Source organism: Choloepus didactylus, chromosome 9 (assembly GCF_015220235.1).
Source record: "Choloepus didactylus isolate mChoDid1 chromosome 9, mChoDid1.pri, whole genome shotgun sequence".
NCBI lineage: Eukaryota > Metazoa > Chordata > Mammalia > Pilosa > Megalonychidae > Choloepus > Choloepus didactylus.
This window is the reverse complement of record NC_051315.1, coordinates 59424941-59438485: the sequence shown is the minus strand read 5'-3', so window position 1 is coordinate 59438485 and position 13545 is coordinate 59424941. Positions and strand designations below refer to the sequence as shown.

The 13545-nt window shown below is 38.7% G+C and overlaps 1 protein-coding gene across 3 annotated transcripts in view; it reads right to left on the bottom strand.

The window, feature by feature from the left end:
• Window positions 1-13545, bottom strand: part of LOC119544302 (myosin-IIIb-like) — a 256724-nt gene that overhangs the window by 176206 nt on the left and 66973 nt on the right. For all 3 annotated transcript variants that reach the window (XM_037849676.1, XM_037849678.1, XM_037849677.1), the window contains exons 3-4: window positions 4682-4865; window positions 3556-3690 (exon numbers count right to left, since the gene is read on the bottom strand). In XM_037849676.1, the coding sequence (XP_037705604.1) occupies window positions 3556-3690; window positions 4682-4828 (282 nt within the window). In that variant the 5' untranslated portion in view covers window positions 4829-4865. The remainder of the gene's footprint in view (window positions 1-3555; window positions 3691-4681; window positions 4866-13545) is intronic.

Sequence of the window (13545 nt, the reverse complement as noted above, 5' to 3'; positions counted from 1 at the left end):
CATTGAGATCAGCAGGCAGAACCGCTCCCATGTCCAGCTTCTTAACTCTCTCTCTTTGCCGAGCACATATGGCACATGTATGTAGGATGCAACTCTGTTCTTCCCTTCTCTTCCACTACCAGGTATTCAGTGCCTTCACTGTGGCCCCTAGGACTCCAGCGACACTCATTCTAGAACCCTGCCAGAACCTCTGTCTGAGTCAGTGCTCCATGCTCCAGGGCTTTCCTACCCATCTCTGATCAATCACAACTTACCAGTCCTGTGTTCCCGTCTATTAGATTCCTGCTAAGACACTAATTTGTTAATCTGATCAACTTAATTCATGCCAAAACAACAATGGGTGAAAATGGGTTAATGTATGATATTTTCAATGAATTTTGGGTCCAGACTGGACTTTAAGTCTTAAATGAAAGGAAAAACTGGACAGAGATTTTTTTCTTTGGCACAAGCTCTACATATTAAGTACTGAACTATGCCTAGAGCTCCGGGAGAAAAAAATCAGATTTAAAAAAACAACGAATTCTTTCATCTGGTTAAAAATATATAATGAATTTTTTTCTTTTTTTTTAACTTTATAGCCTCATATACTATATGAGCCAAATGGTGAATACTTAATTCATTCTGAAATTAACAGTTTCTACCTGCCAAAGGTTTTACATTGAAAGGAAAAAAAAAGAAAGTACAGTCCATGCCATAGCACATATTAGGTCTTTTTCTGAGTATTGTGTTTTTCTTAAAGGTGTAATTTCTTATTATATTTCATTTAGGTGAGAGATAATAGAATGTATAGGTTTTTTAAAATTTAATGTTTCATTTAGAATAAGACTTACCCACAATTTTTCCAAAACATCGTTGTGTATAAGTGTTTTCTCTCCATATTTTTGTAATATAGTAGGTGTCTATCATGAAAGAGAGTTTTTGTTTGCTTTTGCCTAACAATTAGTAATGAATTTCAGAAGTGACATTTTTATTTGTTTTCATTTTCACAGTTGTGGTGATTTAAGGGGGTTATTAATAACATTTTTCTATCCCCTAGAATTGTTCTGTGGAATAGCCTCTCACTGGGCCTTTCATCCCATCAGCAAGGAAAGAGCAAAGGCAACATAAATTTAATCTCAATATACTGGATGAGAAGAACAATATTAAACACATCATAATTTTATTGTGTGTGTCTCCTAAAGCACTCACAAAATGGATGGGCAGCTGTGTAGACTGCACATGGTCAGCCAGTGCTGTGTGTGTGCAACCAGGAAGTGCTGCTGATTCCAGTGTTCCAGGAATTGGACAGATAGCGTCACAAATAGCATCACGCACAGCAGCAGCACATCATGGTAGAAAAGTGCTGAAGGATGGTCTCCCTTCCACTTCTGCCACACAAATAGTTATGTACCTAGACACATTAATTCCCCTCTCTGAACTTCTGTCTTTCAGCAGAACACTAAGGCGACTGAGTTGAAAAACTATTGCAGTTCCTTCCAGCTCTATGAGTCAATAAGCTGTTTCTATAAGACAATTGGAGGCGTCAGCCATGCCCTAACCTGGCTTAGACTGCCCATTATGAGAAAGAAAAGACCAAGGGCATCCAACTCCCATACATCAACTTTGGCATGGGCCAAAACAACATGCAAAGCTCACAAATGCCATCATATTGTCTTGCTGGCCAGGGAGGATATGCACAAGGCCGAGTTCATAGTTCTAGACTCCTTCTCATCTTTCAAGGTTGCGTGCAGCCCTTCCTGGCTGCTCTAGCCATACCTGAGGGGCTGGTATTCAGTCACTCCTCGGCAAGAAGACAATTCACCAGGGGCCGTGGGTCTGAACAGTCCAACTTCCTGCTAGGCTGCACCAGAGGGAGAGCCTCTTTTTAGGCCCTGGAAAATTTGCAGCAGTTCCAGTTAACTATGTCTGAATGCAGAGCCTTTTTAAGGCAGAGGAAAAGTAATGCGCAGAAACTAAGATTTCCTGCTTCCATTATTAAATGACAGTGAGTTTTAAAACATAGAGAACTTACTGAGCTTATGAAGAATGTAATCCGAGTCTCCAGAAATGAAATGCTTTTAATTTCCCAAACAAAGCAGCATTTCAAATATTAATACTTTTCTAGAGATTCATTTGCAGGATATAATCCATTACTTCTCCCGGGAAGCGGGGTAGGAGAGGAGGAAAGGACTAAAACCCAAAGATGATAACATGAGAATGTGTTAGGTCACTTAACCAACCAACTGAATGGACAAAGATAATTCCTGATAGCCAAATTCCCTTACATCTTTATATTCTGAGGAAGGCAATTTATGGGACAGGAAATTTCAAACTGGTTTCCCTGCACATCATCCCATTTGAATATAACAAATGAAATCCCCACATGTGGTTGCCATGGCAGCCAGTACATATTCTCCCATGCTTAGGCCCTCCCAGAGCCAGGCACCAGATTCGGACAAGAGAAGCGCCAGACCGTGAAGTGAGGGCTGCCTCCCCTCGTGGCATTTCCGTCTTAAGGCATCCATGTGTGCCCATGCCTCCTGGATCACAAATGTGACCTCAGGAATGAAGACATGTGCTGGTTCAGATTGGCAGACTCCAGAACAAATCAGGGAGGGCCTAGTGAAAATGAGGCAACAGACCTGTCCTAAATATACGAGTTTCATATATTGTTATTATGCATTTATCATTTTATTCTCGTGGGAGATTGTATTTGTGGGGAAACATCTCTTTTGCCCCAAATGCACACATTTATTCCCACTGGTAAGGGAGAAAAAATGCAGGACTATAGTAAGTACAGTCGTGCCCTCTTCAGCTTCCCTCTCAGAGCCATGCTGCTGGCAATGTCGACTGCTCCCTGCTTCCAGCTCCCACTGTGCCCCTCACTAGGACCTGCCCTCAGCTAAGGTAACTTCCCACTCAAGGCCATGTCCCCTTCCAGTCAATGATCAGCTGATGCAGAGACACAACTCAAAATGACTCCGAAATAGCTTGACAGCTCTACAAGAGGATCAGCCGAGGCCCTGTTGCAACTGCATTGCTGGCCAACGTACCCCTTGCCCATACTTGCCTTCCTCACTTTCTTCCTTCCTCACTTCCTCCTCTGAGGAGGTAGCCTGAGAGGAGTCCCCAATAAACCTTCCACATACAACTCTGAGTCAGTTTGCAGGAAACCCAATCTAAGGCAAGGATTAATGGACAGGAATGGGGCTACTACAAACTTGGCAAGCCAAGTAAACTTTGGGTTAACAGTTTTGGAAAATGAGTTTCAATTAATTGCAGCACGTTTTTTATGAAATATTTGTACTATGGGGAAGAAAAGAACCTTTTCCAATTGCATTTTTGTATTCACTCTGTATTAGAAAAAAATATTATTAAACTTCTAAAGCACAGAAACATGAACATCTTCAGCACACAGCCTACCCATTAGAACTTCACATATAATAAGGTACTGGTGACATGTAGTAGGAATGGACTCCTCCAATGTTAATCTTAAAACACCATTTAGACAACAAAATCTCTGCTTGCCCCTGGTGTTCTATTTGAATTGATGGTTACCCAACAGGTGCCTCTTACCTCCAGGACCAGCCACAGCTGTCCTCCCACACACTGGTCCGCTTTGTAAAACATTCCATAAAACTTTACAACGTTGGGATGATTAGGAAGGAATTGCAAAATGTTATATTCTGCCTCAATTTCTTCATCCATATCCTAAACAGGGAAAATTGCATGCTGGATTAAGTCCACTGTTTAATGAAGGGTATAAATAGATATTATAGTCAAGTAATCACTGAATAAAGCTTATTTATGCTATATTTTTAATGTCACCATTGCCATATTTTGGAAATACATAACAATGTACAAACATTCAAATCCCAGTTAAAATCCTCTTTATTATATTCCTCTTTTTCTTTAACAATATCATCTTGGATGCCTTTCTTTCTATTTAAAAACATCTGCATTAAATTCATAGAGAGAAAACTAGATTGAAGGATACCAGGGACTGAGAGGAAGGACAACAGGGAGTTTTTGCTTAATGGGTACAGAGTTTCTGTTTTGGATGATGAGAAAGTTTTATATTTGAATTATGGTGATGCTAGAACATTGCAAAAGTAATTAATGCTGCTAAATTGTAGACTTAATGGTTAAAATTTTATAAGATATATATACATAGTCACAATAAAAAATAATGTAATGGTGAAAAAGGTCTGCATTTTCAAAGAAATTAAGGAGATCTAACAGAGAATAGGACACCAAGGGATCCAACAGACAATAGGACACCAATAATTTCATTGTGCAAAACAACATATGGTATTATAATATCAGTGTTTAGTGCTCTGAAATGTCTTCAGCCCCAAAAGGTCGAATATCACAAATCTGGGTCACTCTGTAATTTATAGAGAGATCAGTCTCTTGATAAGCTCAGGTGAGTGAATTCATCACTTTTTCCGAGAGAATAACTTTTGAAGACCCCAAAGGTCTGAAACTACAATAACAGTTATCAGACAAAAAAAACAAAAATCAAGGAAAGCTTCAACACCAAGTAGAGTCCCTTCTATTTAGCTGAGCCAATAAATCATGACTTATTTTGAGATCTCATACCAGGTTCCATGAAAATTATCCCTGGAACGAGAAAAAGAAGTTGAAAGCTCAATGTGCATGAAGCACCATACGGTGGTTACAAGTTGCCGCCATTACTTACACTGATCAGATCCAGAATTTTGACTGCAGCCAGGCTCCCATCTCTCTTATTGGTCACCTTGTAGACCTTGCCATAGGTGCCCCTACCGATGGTCTCAATGATTTCCCAGGTATCTGTGGGATCTGGAAGCGATTCAAGTCCAAGCATCGTGGGGTTGTAGGGAAATAATTCATGCAGAAGTTTCCTAGGAAGAAAAAGTTTTTCATGGGCAACAGATCTCAGGACTGGGGGCAAAGGGTTTTCAGAGGAAGAATAGCTTTATTTCTTACCTAGCAACCTTGGGGTACTTTTTGTTTCCTCTCTACTTTAAGTAGATGAAAAAACAATTAGAAGCCTCTTTAAGGGAATGGGGGTAGAAGGTAGAGTGGAGGAGTAAAGTGACACTGAAACACCCTAAAATATAAGATTCTAGAAGTGGAGATTCCATATATACACCCTGCAGGAGCAAGTAAAAGGGGCAAAAAGAATGTTCTAGCCGTGATCGGACAGTAGTGGTGCTTGGCTGCTGAATGGTAGCAGTGGTTGCTGCCACCAGGAAACACCTGGAGGCCTCAGTCTAAGATCTTTACCCCCAGGTTACCGTGTCCACGACCAGAGCTCCCTGATGGCCAACGGAAACCAGTCCCGAATCTCTATGTGCAAAGTCTGGACTGCTAGGGCATACAACGGGCATAAGTCAATGCACAGCACCCACTGCTGCTCAGGGTTGGGGCTTGCCAAGATTGACCAGGCGCAGGCCTTGTCCATACAGCAACAGCTTAATGTCAAATCACACTGAGGGGTTAACCAGGAGCTGCATACTCACTTTGCCTTAGTGGTACTCTATTTAATAAGGACACAGAGAGTGAAGTTAAAGTACCAGCAACCGGCTTGACAGGCAAACAAAGACACCCAAGACTGATCCCATGAAAAAGTCCCTGTAATATCTATTGCTCCCCAGGCTGAATGAGAGGTCTCAGGCCTAATCTCTTGTTAAACCTAGAGGAAAAGCCCTCAGGCTCCAACAGTACAAGCTATGGCATCCAATCTCACACGGCGGATAGATGGCATTCTGCCAAGGCACAACCCTTTGACCTTACCCTTTTTGAGGTGGGCATTTCAAAAATATTGAAAACCATTACCAAAAAAAAAAAAAAAAAAAAAAGATCCAAGTGGCTGCGGAGTTGACGCTGGATGGGAACCTGTCTTTCCAGAGTACACCTGGCAGCATAAAATCTGTAAGTAAAAACTGCGGATCCAAGCCAGGAGCCCCCTCCCCCCAAGGCCTGAACTGCAAGGCCTTGTGGTGCTAGAGAGCAGCACTCTCCGAGAAAGCAAATATAGCTCAGCTGAGCTCCAACTGTGGTTTTAATAAACAAACATGAACTGCTCAATACAAGATATGAATCCCCAACAAGCAGACAGAAGCTTTTGGTGACAACTGACCTAGGAGAGCCGGAGGGTGGGTGGGGACTGGCCCTGAAGGGGGCTTTCTGTCCTTTTTTCAGCTCAGTGGAGAAAGCCTCAGCCATTTGCAGTTCCCAGTGCTCTGGCCCAGACAAGGGTGGAGATAGCACAGGCAGAGAGACTATTCAAATGCAAATGACCCCTCCCTAGGGGAGGTATCTTCCCTAAGGGGAAAGAGGTGGGGCCCAGCTCTACTACCCGCATTCCATTCAGAACCAGACCCTGGAGCCTGGAGGAAAACAGCCACAGGCTACACCTCCTTACACCAGTCAGGAGCTACAGGCTAACAGGCACCACCTGCTGGGCAGAAAAGCACAGTGACTTGAGGCCTCACAGGGTGTACCAATCTTCTAAGAAACCCCCAGGGAAACCAGATACTATTCCCTCCTTCCAAGACCTGAGCCCGTTCTGGTCTGGGAAAACCTGATTGGGATAACCAAGGAAACCAGATGCCTAGACAACAGAAAACTACAACCTATACTAAGAAAAATGAAGTTATGGCCCAGTCAAAGGAACAAACTTACACTTCAACTGAGATACAGGAATTTAAACAACTAATGCTAAATCAATCTAAAAAGTTTAGAGAAGATACAGCAAAAGAGATGAAGTATATAATGAAAACACTGGATGTACATAAGGTAGAAATTGAAAGTTCAAAAAAACAACTGGCAGAATCTATGGAAATGAAAGGCACAACACAAGAGATGAAAGACACAATGGAAACATACAACAGCAGGTCTCAAGAGGCAGGAGAAAACACTCAGGAATTGGAGAACAAGACTCCTGAAAGCCTAGACACGAAAGAACAGATAGAGAAAAGAATGGAAAAATATGAGCAATGTCTCTGGGAATTGAAGGACAACATGAAATTCAGGAATGTACTTGTCATGGGTGTCCCAGAAGGAGAAGAGAAGGGAAAGGGGCAGAAGCAATAATAGAGGAAATAATCAATGAAAAATTCCCATCTCTTATGAAAGACATAAAATTACAGATCCAAGAAGTGCAGTATACCCCAAAGAGAATAGATCCGAATAGGCCTACACCAAGACACTTAATAATCAGATTATCAAACATAAAAGATAAAGAGAGAAACCTGAAAGCAGCAAGAGAAAAGCGATCCCTCACATACAAAGGAAGCTTGATAAGACTATGAGTGGATTTCTCAGTAGAAACCAAGGAGACAAGAAGGAAGTGGTGTGATATATTTAAGATACTGAAAGAGAAAAATGACCAACCAAGAATCCTATGTCTGGCAAAACTGTCCTTCAAATATGAGGGAGAGCTTAAAATATTCTCTGACAAACAGACAACGACAGAGTTTGTGAACAAGATACCTGCTCTACAAGAAACAATAAAGGAAGCACTGCAGACAGAAAGGAAAAGACAGGAGTGAGAGGTCTGGAAAACAATTTTGGGAGATAGTAGCACAGCAATGTAAGTACACTGATGTGCCAGTTTGAATGTATTGTGTCCCCCAAACGCCATTATCTTTGATGTAGTCTTGTGGGGCAGACGTTTTGATGCTGATGAGATTTGCTTGGAATGTGCCCCACCCAGCTGTGGGTGATGACGCTGATGAGATATTCCCATGGGGGCGTGGCCCCACCCATTCAGGGTGGACCTTGATCGGTGGGGCCATATAAATGAGCTGACTCAAAGAGAAGGAACTCAGTGCAGCTGTGAGTGACGCTGTGAAGAGGAGCAAGCTTGCTAGAGAGGAACGTCCTGGGAGAAAGCCATTTTGAAACCAGAACTTTGGAGGAGATGCCAGCCACGTGCCTTCCCAGCTAACAGAGGTTTTCCGGACGCCATTGGCCATCCTCTAGTGAAGGTACCCAATTACTGATGTGTTACTTTGGACACTTTACGGCCTTAAGACTGTAACTGTGTAGCCAAATAAACCCCCTTTTTATAAAAGCCAATCCATATCTGGTGTTTTGCATTCCGCAGCATTAGCAAACTAGAACAACTGAACAAAGATGACTGTGAGTATGGTTGAAAGAGGAAGGTTAAGACCATGTGGAACACCAGAAAGAAAGACGAAAGATAAAGACTGGGACTGTATAACTCGGTGAAACCTAGGGTGCTCAACGATTGTAATAAAAGGTACAAACATATTTTTATATGAGGTAGAACAAATGAATGTCAACACTGCAAGGTGTTAAAAATAGGGCAGGATTGGGGGAAAATACAATCAATGTAAACTAGAGACTATAATTAACAGAAACATTGTATTATGCTTCCTTTAATATAACAAAGGCAATATACCAAAGCTAAATGCATATGGGGAGGGCATAGGGGAAGGGTATGGGATTCTTGGCACTGATGATGTTGTCTGACTCTTTATTTTACTTTAGTTTAATGCTACCCTTTTGTTGCTTTCTAGCTGTCATTTTTCTCTCTCTTTCTCTTTTCTTTTTCTTTCATCTCTGCCTTCTTTGACTCTTCCTCTTCTTTGTGGAAGAAATGGAGATGTCCTTATATAGATAGTGGCGATGGTGCCAAATACAAAAATACGTAACTATACAGGGAACCAACATGGAATGTATGGCGTGTGAACAAAACCGTCTTAAAAAACAATGGGTTGATGAAGAAACCTTGAGGGCACTATATTGAGTGAAATAAGACAGACACATAAGGACAACTATTGCAGGATCTCACTGATATGAACTAATTATAATATGTAAACTCATAGACATGAAATATAAGCTACCAGGATATAGAACAAGGCTAAAGAAAGGGGAGCGGTTGCTTATTATGAGCAGAATGTTCAATTAGGGTGAACTTAAAAATGTTTGGAAATGCACAGAGGTGATGGTAGCACATTGTGAGAATAACTAACAGTGCTGAGTGGTGTGTGAAGGTGGTGGAAAGGGTAAGCTCAGAGTCACATATGTCACCAGAAGGAAAGATGGAGGTTAAAAGATGGGAATGTATAAAACAGCGAATCTTGTGGTGGACAAAGTCCATGATTAACTGTACAAATATTAGAAATCCCTCTCATGAACTACAACAAATGTATGACACTATAACTAGAAGTTAATAATAGAGGGGCATATAGGAAAAAATATATACTTATTGCAAACCATATACTAGAGTTAGTACTATTTTAACATTCTTTCATCAACAGTAATGAAGGTACTGTACCAAAACTACGAATCAATAATGGAGGGGGGTGGTTAGAGGTATGGGAGGGTTGGAGTTTCCTTTTTTTGTCTTTATTTCTTTTCTGGAGTAATGAAAATGTTCTAAAAATTGGGAAAAAATTAATTTTGGTGATGAATGCACAGCTGCATGACAGTACCATGGGCAATTGACTGTACACTTTGGATCTTTGGATAATTGTATGGTATATGAACAATCTCAATAAAAAATTAATTAATTAATTAAGTTAAAAAAAAGAAAAAATATATCAAATGTGGAACATACAGATTTACACAAACTGGAAAATTATAACATTTATGAGATAATTGGAACACTGTATATTTGATGATATTAAGGAAGTATTGTTAATTATGTTTTAGTCATGGTAACTGCATTTGTGGCTATGTTTTCTAAAAGGCTCTTTACTTTTAGCAATACATATTGAAATATTCATTGGTGAAATAATGTGATATCTGGAATAATATAGGAGAGGAGAAAGGAAGAGAGAGCAAAAATGAAACATGATTGGCCATGGGGAGATAATACTGAGCTGGGTACATGGGGTGTCATTATTATATTCTGTCTACTTGGCATGTTTTTAAGTTTCCATATTAAAAAGTTTAAAAATTTCTGTGTAGTTACTGTATGTCAGTGTATATTCTGGCATTCATATACATGGTGAATCCCACCACCCTGAACTTTTCCCCACCAACTCCCTGGATAATATTCTAAAAAGTCTCAAAGATGCTTGTGGGCTAACACTTCACTCGTGTAGGAAATAATAAAACACAAATATAAGACCAAGAAAAAACACCCAAACATTTGGCTCCTGATTCTGGTCTTCTGTTTTACCCTCCTTTGTGTTAGTAATTTAGAGTGCAAAGGAAGAATCTAAAAGCACCCACCCTCATATTCTCAGAAAATCACCTGCTCTGATCTGATGCTAGCATACTAAGGCTCTGTCAGTCCCCCACTGTGGCTGATGTCCCAAACCAAACTGCCTCTAAACACAGAGCTGTAGTTAAGAGAAACTAATGAACCGCTGAACGGCAAAAGGAAAATCAATTGTCAGAAGGAGGCAAGTGACCTTCTTCTGCACGTCAAATCCTGTTCATTTTTCCTGAAAGAGAAGTGAAAGAACATCAATACTCAGAAACTGAAATGAACAAAAAGACTCATCACCGCAAAAAGACTCATGCCACTGAAAAAGAAACTGCCCACTGGCATGAAGCTGAATCTGCCCAAGGTCAAACATAGTGTCACACAAAATCACAGAGAAATACACATTTGACAGCCAGGGTGTCTGCCCTTAAGCAGCCAGTGAAAGGCTGGAATGGAAAATGAATAATCCAAGGTGAGCCTTGACTTTAGCTAAAGGTAAAGGAAGGAATCCAAGAAGTCAATTTCACAGAGTGCCCTTAAAACTGATGTGTTTAGTAAATAAGAAGGAAAAAAGCAAATCCAAAGGAGAAAGGTGTCCCTTATAAATTCCCTGCTCATTCACTTATGTCTTTCTTGGGGCTTTGGGGACTGAAATCCCACACTGGGTCAAAAACAAATAGATGAGCTCAATTCTTCCAAAGTTAAAGGGAGCACCAAGCTTACTTGTTCTGACATGTGGCCGTGTCTTCCATGTCATACCGCTCTTTCTTTGCTGCTTAGCCTATCAACTCTCCTGATTAATCAAAAACTATACCTTTTCCAGGGTGATTGTGCCCCATTACCCATTCTTTCAACAATAGGTCATAAATTAGAACGACGATAAATATTTATTATTTATCCATTCAGTAAGTAGTTATTAAATGTCAATTGTATGCTCAGCTCCAGACTAAATTCTACAGGAAATACAAGGAAGAAAAAGAAACCGAGCTCTGCTCTTGAGGTTCTTATCTTGTTTAGACAACTTATGTGACTTCTGGGGTAAGGTGAGAAAGTGATGTCAGGTACCTCTTTTCCTTATAACGAAATGAATGAATAACGTTTAACAAGAATAATCAAAATCCAGCAAACAAAACAAAAACACCCTAGCAACAATCAAACAAAAGAAGGGATACAACTTCATGCCATAATCTTTGAAAAGTAGCATTCAAGGAACATGAGAGATGGAAGATCCCGGGAATCACTACTATTCTCAATCCAGCTCTTGCTTTTCTCCCAGAAGTGTGATGGGAACTGGGAGATTGTGAAAGGAAAAAATTCTGAGAAATCTCAACAACACTCCCTATTTAGAGAAGTGGACAGAGAGAGTGAGTTAGCAGCAGGGAATTAAGTCCCAGGCTCATTCATTTACACATTCAATAAGAACTTCTGAAGAATCTTTTGCATACTTTACTTGACACTAGGCTTTTTAGGTACTTGAAAGGAAGTAGAAGAAATAGTAAGGCTCTATTTTAAAAAGAGAAACATTTAAAAAGCCATGCAGTAGATGGAATGACTCTAGTACAGCACTTTGAACAGCATTTCAGAAGGAAAAGCAAAGTTGATACATATCAACTGTGACTGACCCTAAAGCCCACTACCCATAAATCTGAGGGAGTCTCAGAAAGATATTTCCTGGAAAAGTACTGAATTTCAAGGCAAAGAGAGAATTTTTTTTAGATGTGTAAGTCACACACATACACCTCAGAACATAATAAAAAGCACACAAAATAAAAGCTCAGGCTTCTCTCCACAGCAAAGTCAATACAAGAAAATATATGAGCAATGCAAATAAAGATGACAAATCAAGAAATTGAGATTTAAGTATACTATTTGAAATTGTGTTAATTTTCTCACGCATCTCTATATTTCAATAAATAATTGATAAATTGATGGAGGTTGAAAACCACCTTATCAAGTTATAAAAGAAATCTCTACAATAACTAAATATAGACTTTAAATATTTGACATTATCAGAAGAAAAGCACATTCATTTATACAGACACACACACACACACACACACACACACACCAAACAAAGAAAAGACAAACCACAGAGTAAGAGATAAGGAAACTACAATGTAAATTAAGATGCAAGCATTAAGGCCTAAATTATTTATTGTATAAAGACAAGATTTTTTAATAAGGTCAAAATACAAAACAAAACCAAGTGTAAAGCTCCACAAGAGTCTCATAAAAATGTAAATTCAAGGCTATTTGTAACATTCAGGAATAATTTAGCAATTACTATGCACCACGTACTATTCTACACATTATAAGAATGATCAAAGTTTAAATCAATAATGAACTTATACTTGATATGAATCTTTCAGTGACAAAAACAAAATGTCAAAGTTCATAAAAACACAAACTTCTGGAAGAAATCAATGAAACACAATAGTAGTAAGAAACATTGTCAGCCATGACATAGCAAGATCCCTAAAATATACATATAATAAATTATATACGTACAATACAATCAATGTTAACCCAGGAGATGTATATAAAACAGCATATCTAGCATATATTTTAATTTCAAAAATAAAGACTACAATAGGACACAAAAACCGCAATACATTCTAAGAAGTGGTATTGAAACAATCTTCCTTGACCATAGTATAATAAAATTTAATAATAATAAAAAGAGAAGAAAAGTACCTAGCCACCTGAAAATTTTAAATCTCTCTCAGATCTTCATGCAAAGAACAAAGTCAAACTGAAATTACAGAGGATATAGAAAATAACAATATTAAAGATACTACTTAGCAAAAACTTTGAGAAGTTGGGCTCAAGGTAAAAACTTATAGCATTAAATATTTGCCAAGCAAATAATAATGAAAATAAATTAAATAAGCATTCCATTCAAGAATTAGAGCTGAATCAACAAACGTAAGGAAAGTATAAGAAAAAAATAAAAGCAGAAGTTGATTAATCAGAAAACAGAAAAATAGTAGAATACATAACTAAATTAAGAAAAAATAATAACAGATAATGAAACAACTTATTCAAGAAAAAAGTATAAATAAAATTAGAAATAAAAAAGAAATGCAATAGATATACTAGAAATTAAAAGAATTATCAGACTACTTTGCAAATCTCTAAATAAAATAAATTGTAAATATCATTTGTTGTAATTATAAATAAACCATAAAATGGATGCTTTCTTAGATAAACGTAAATGACAAATAATAATGGAAAAAATTCAGAATATTACAAAAGAGCTACCCTCAAAGAAGCCAGTGTCAACTGGTGTCAACAATGAATTATTTTAGACTTTCAAAGAATAGATAATTCCAACACTATTCAAACTTTTCTAGAACATGAAGAAAGAAGAAACACTTCAAATCACTTCTAGA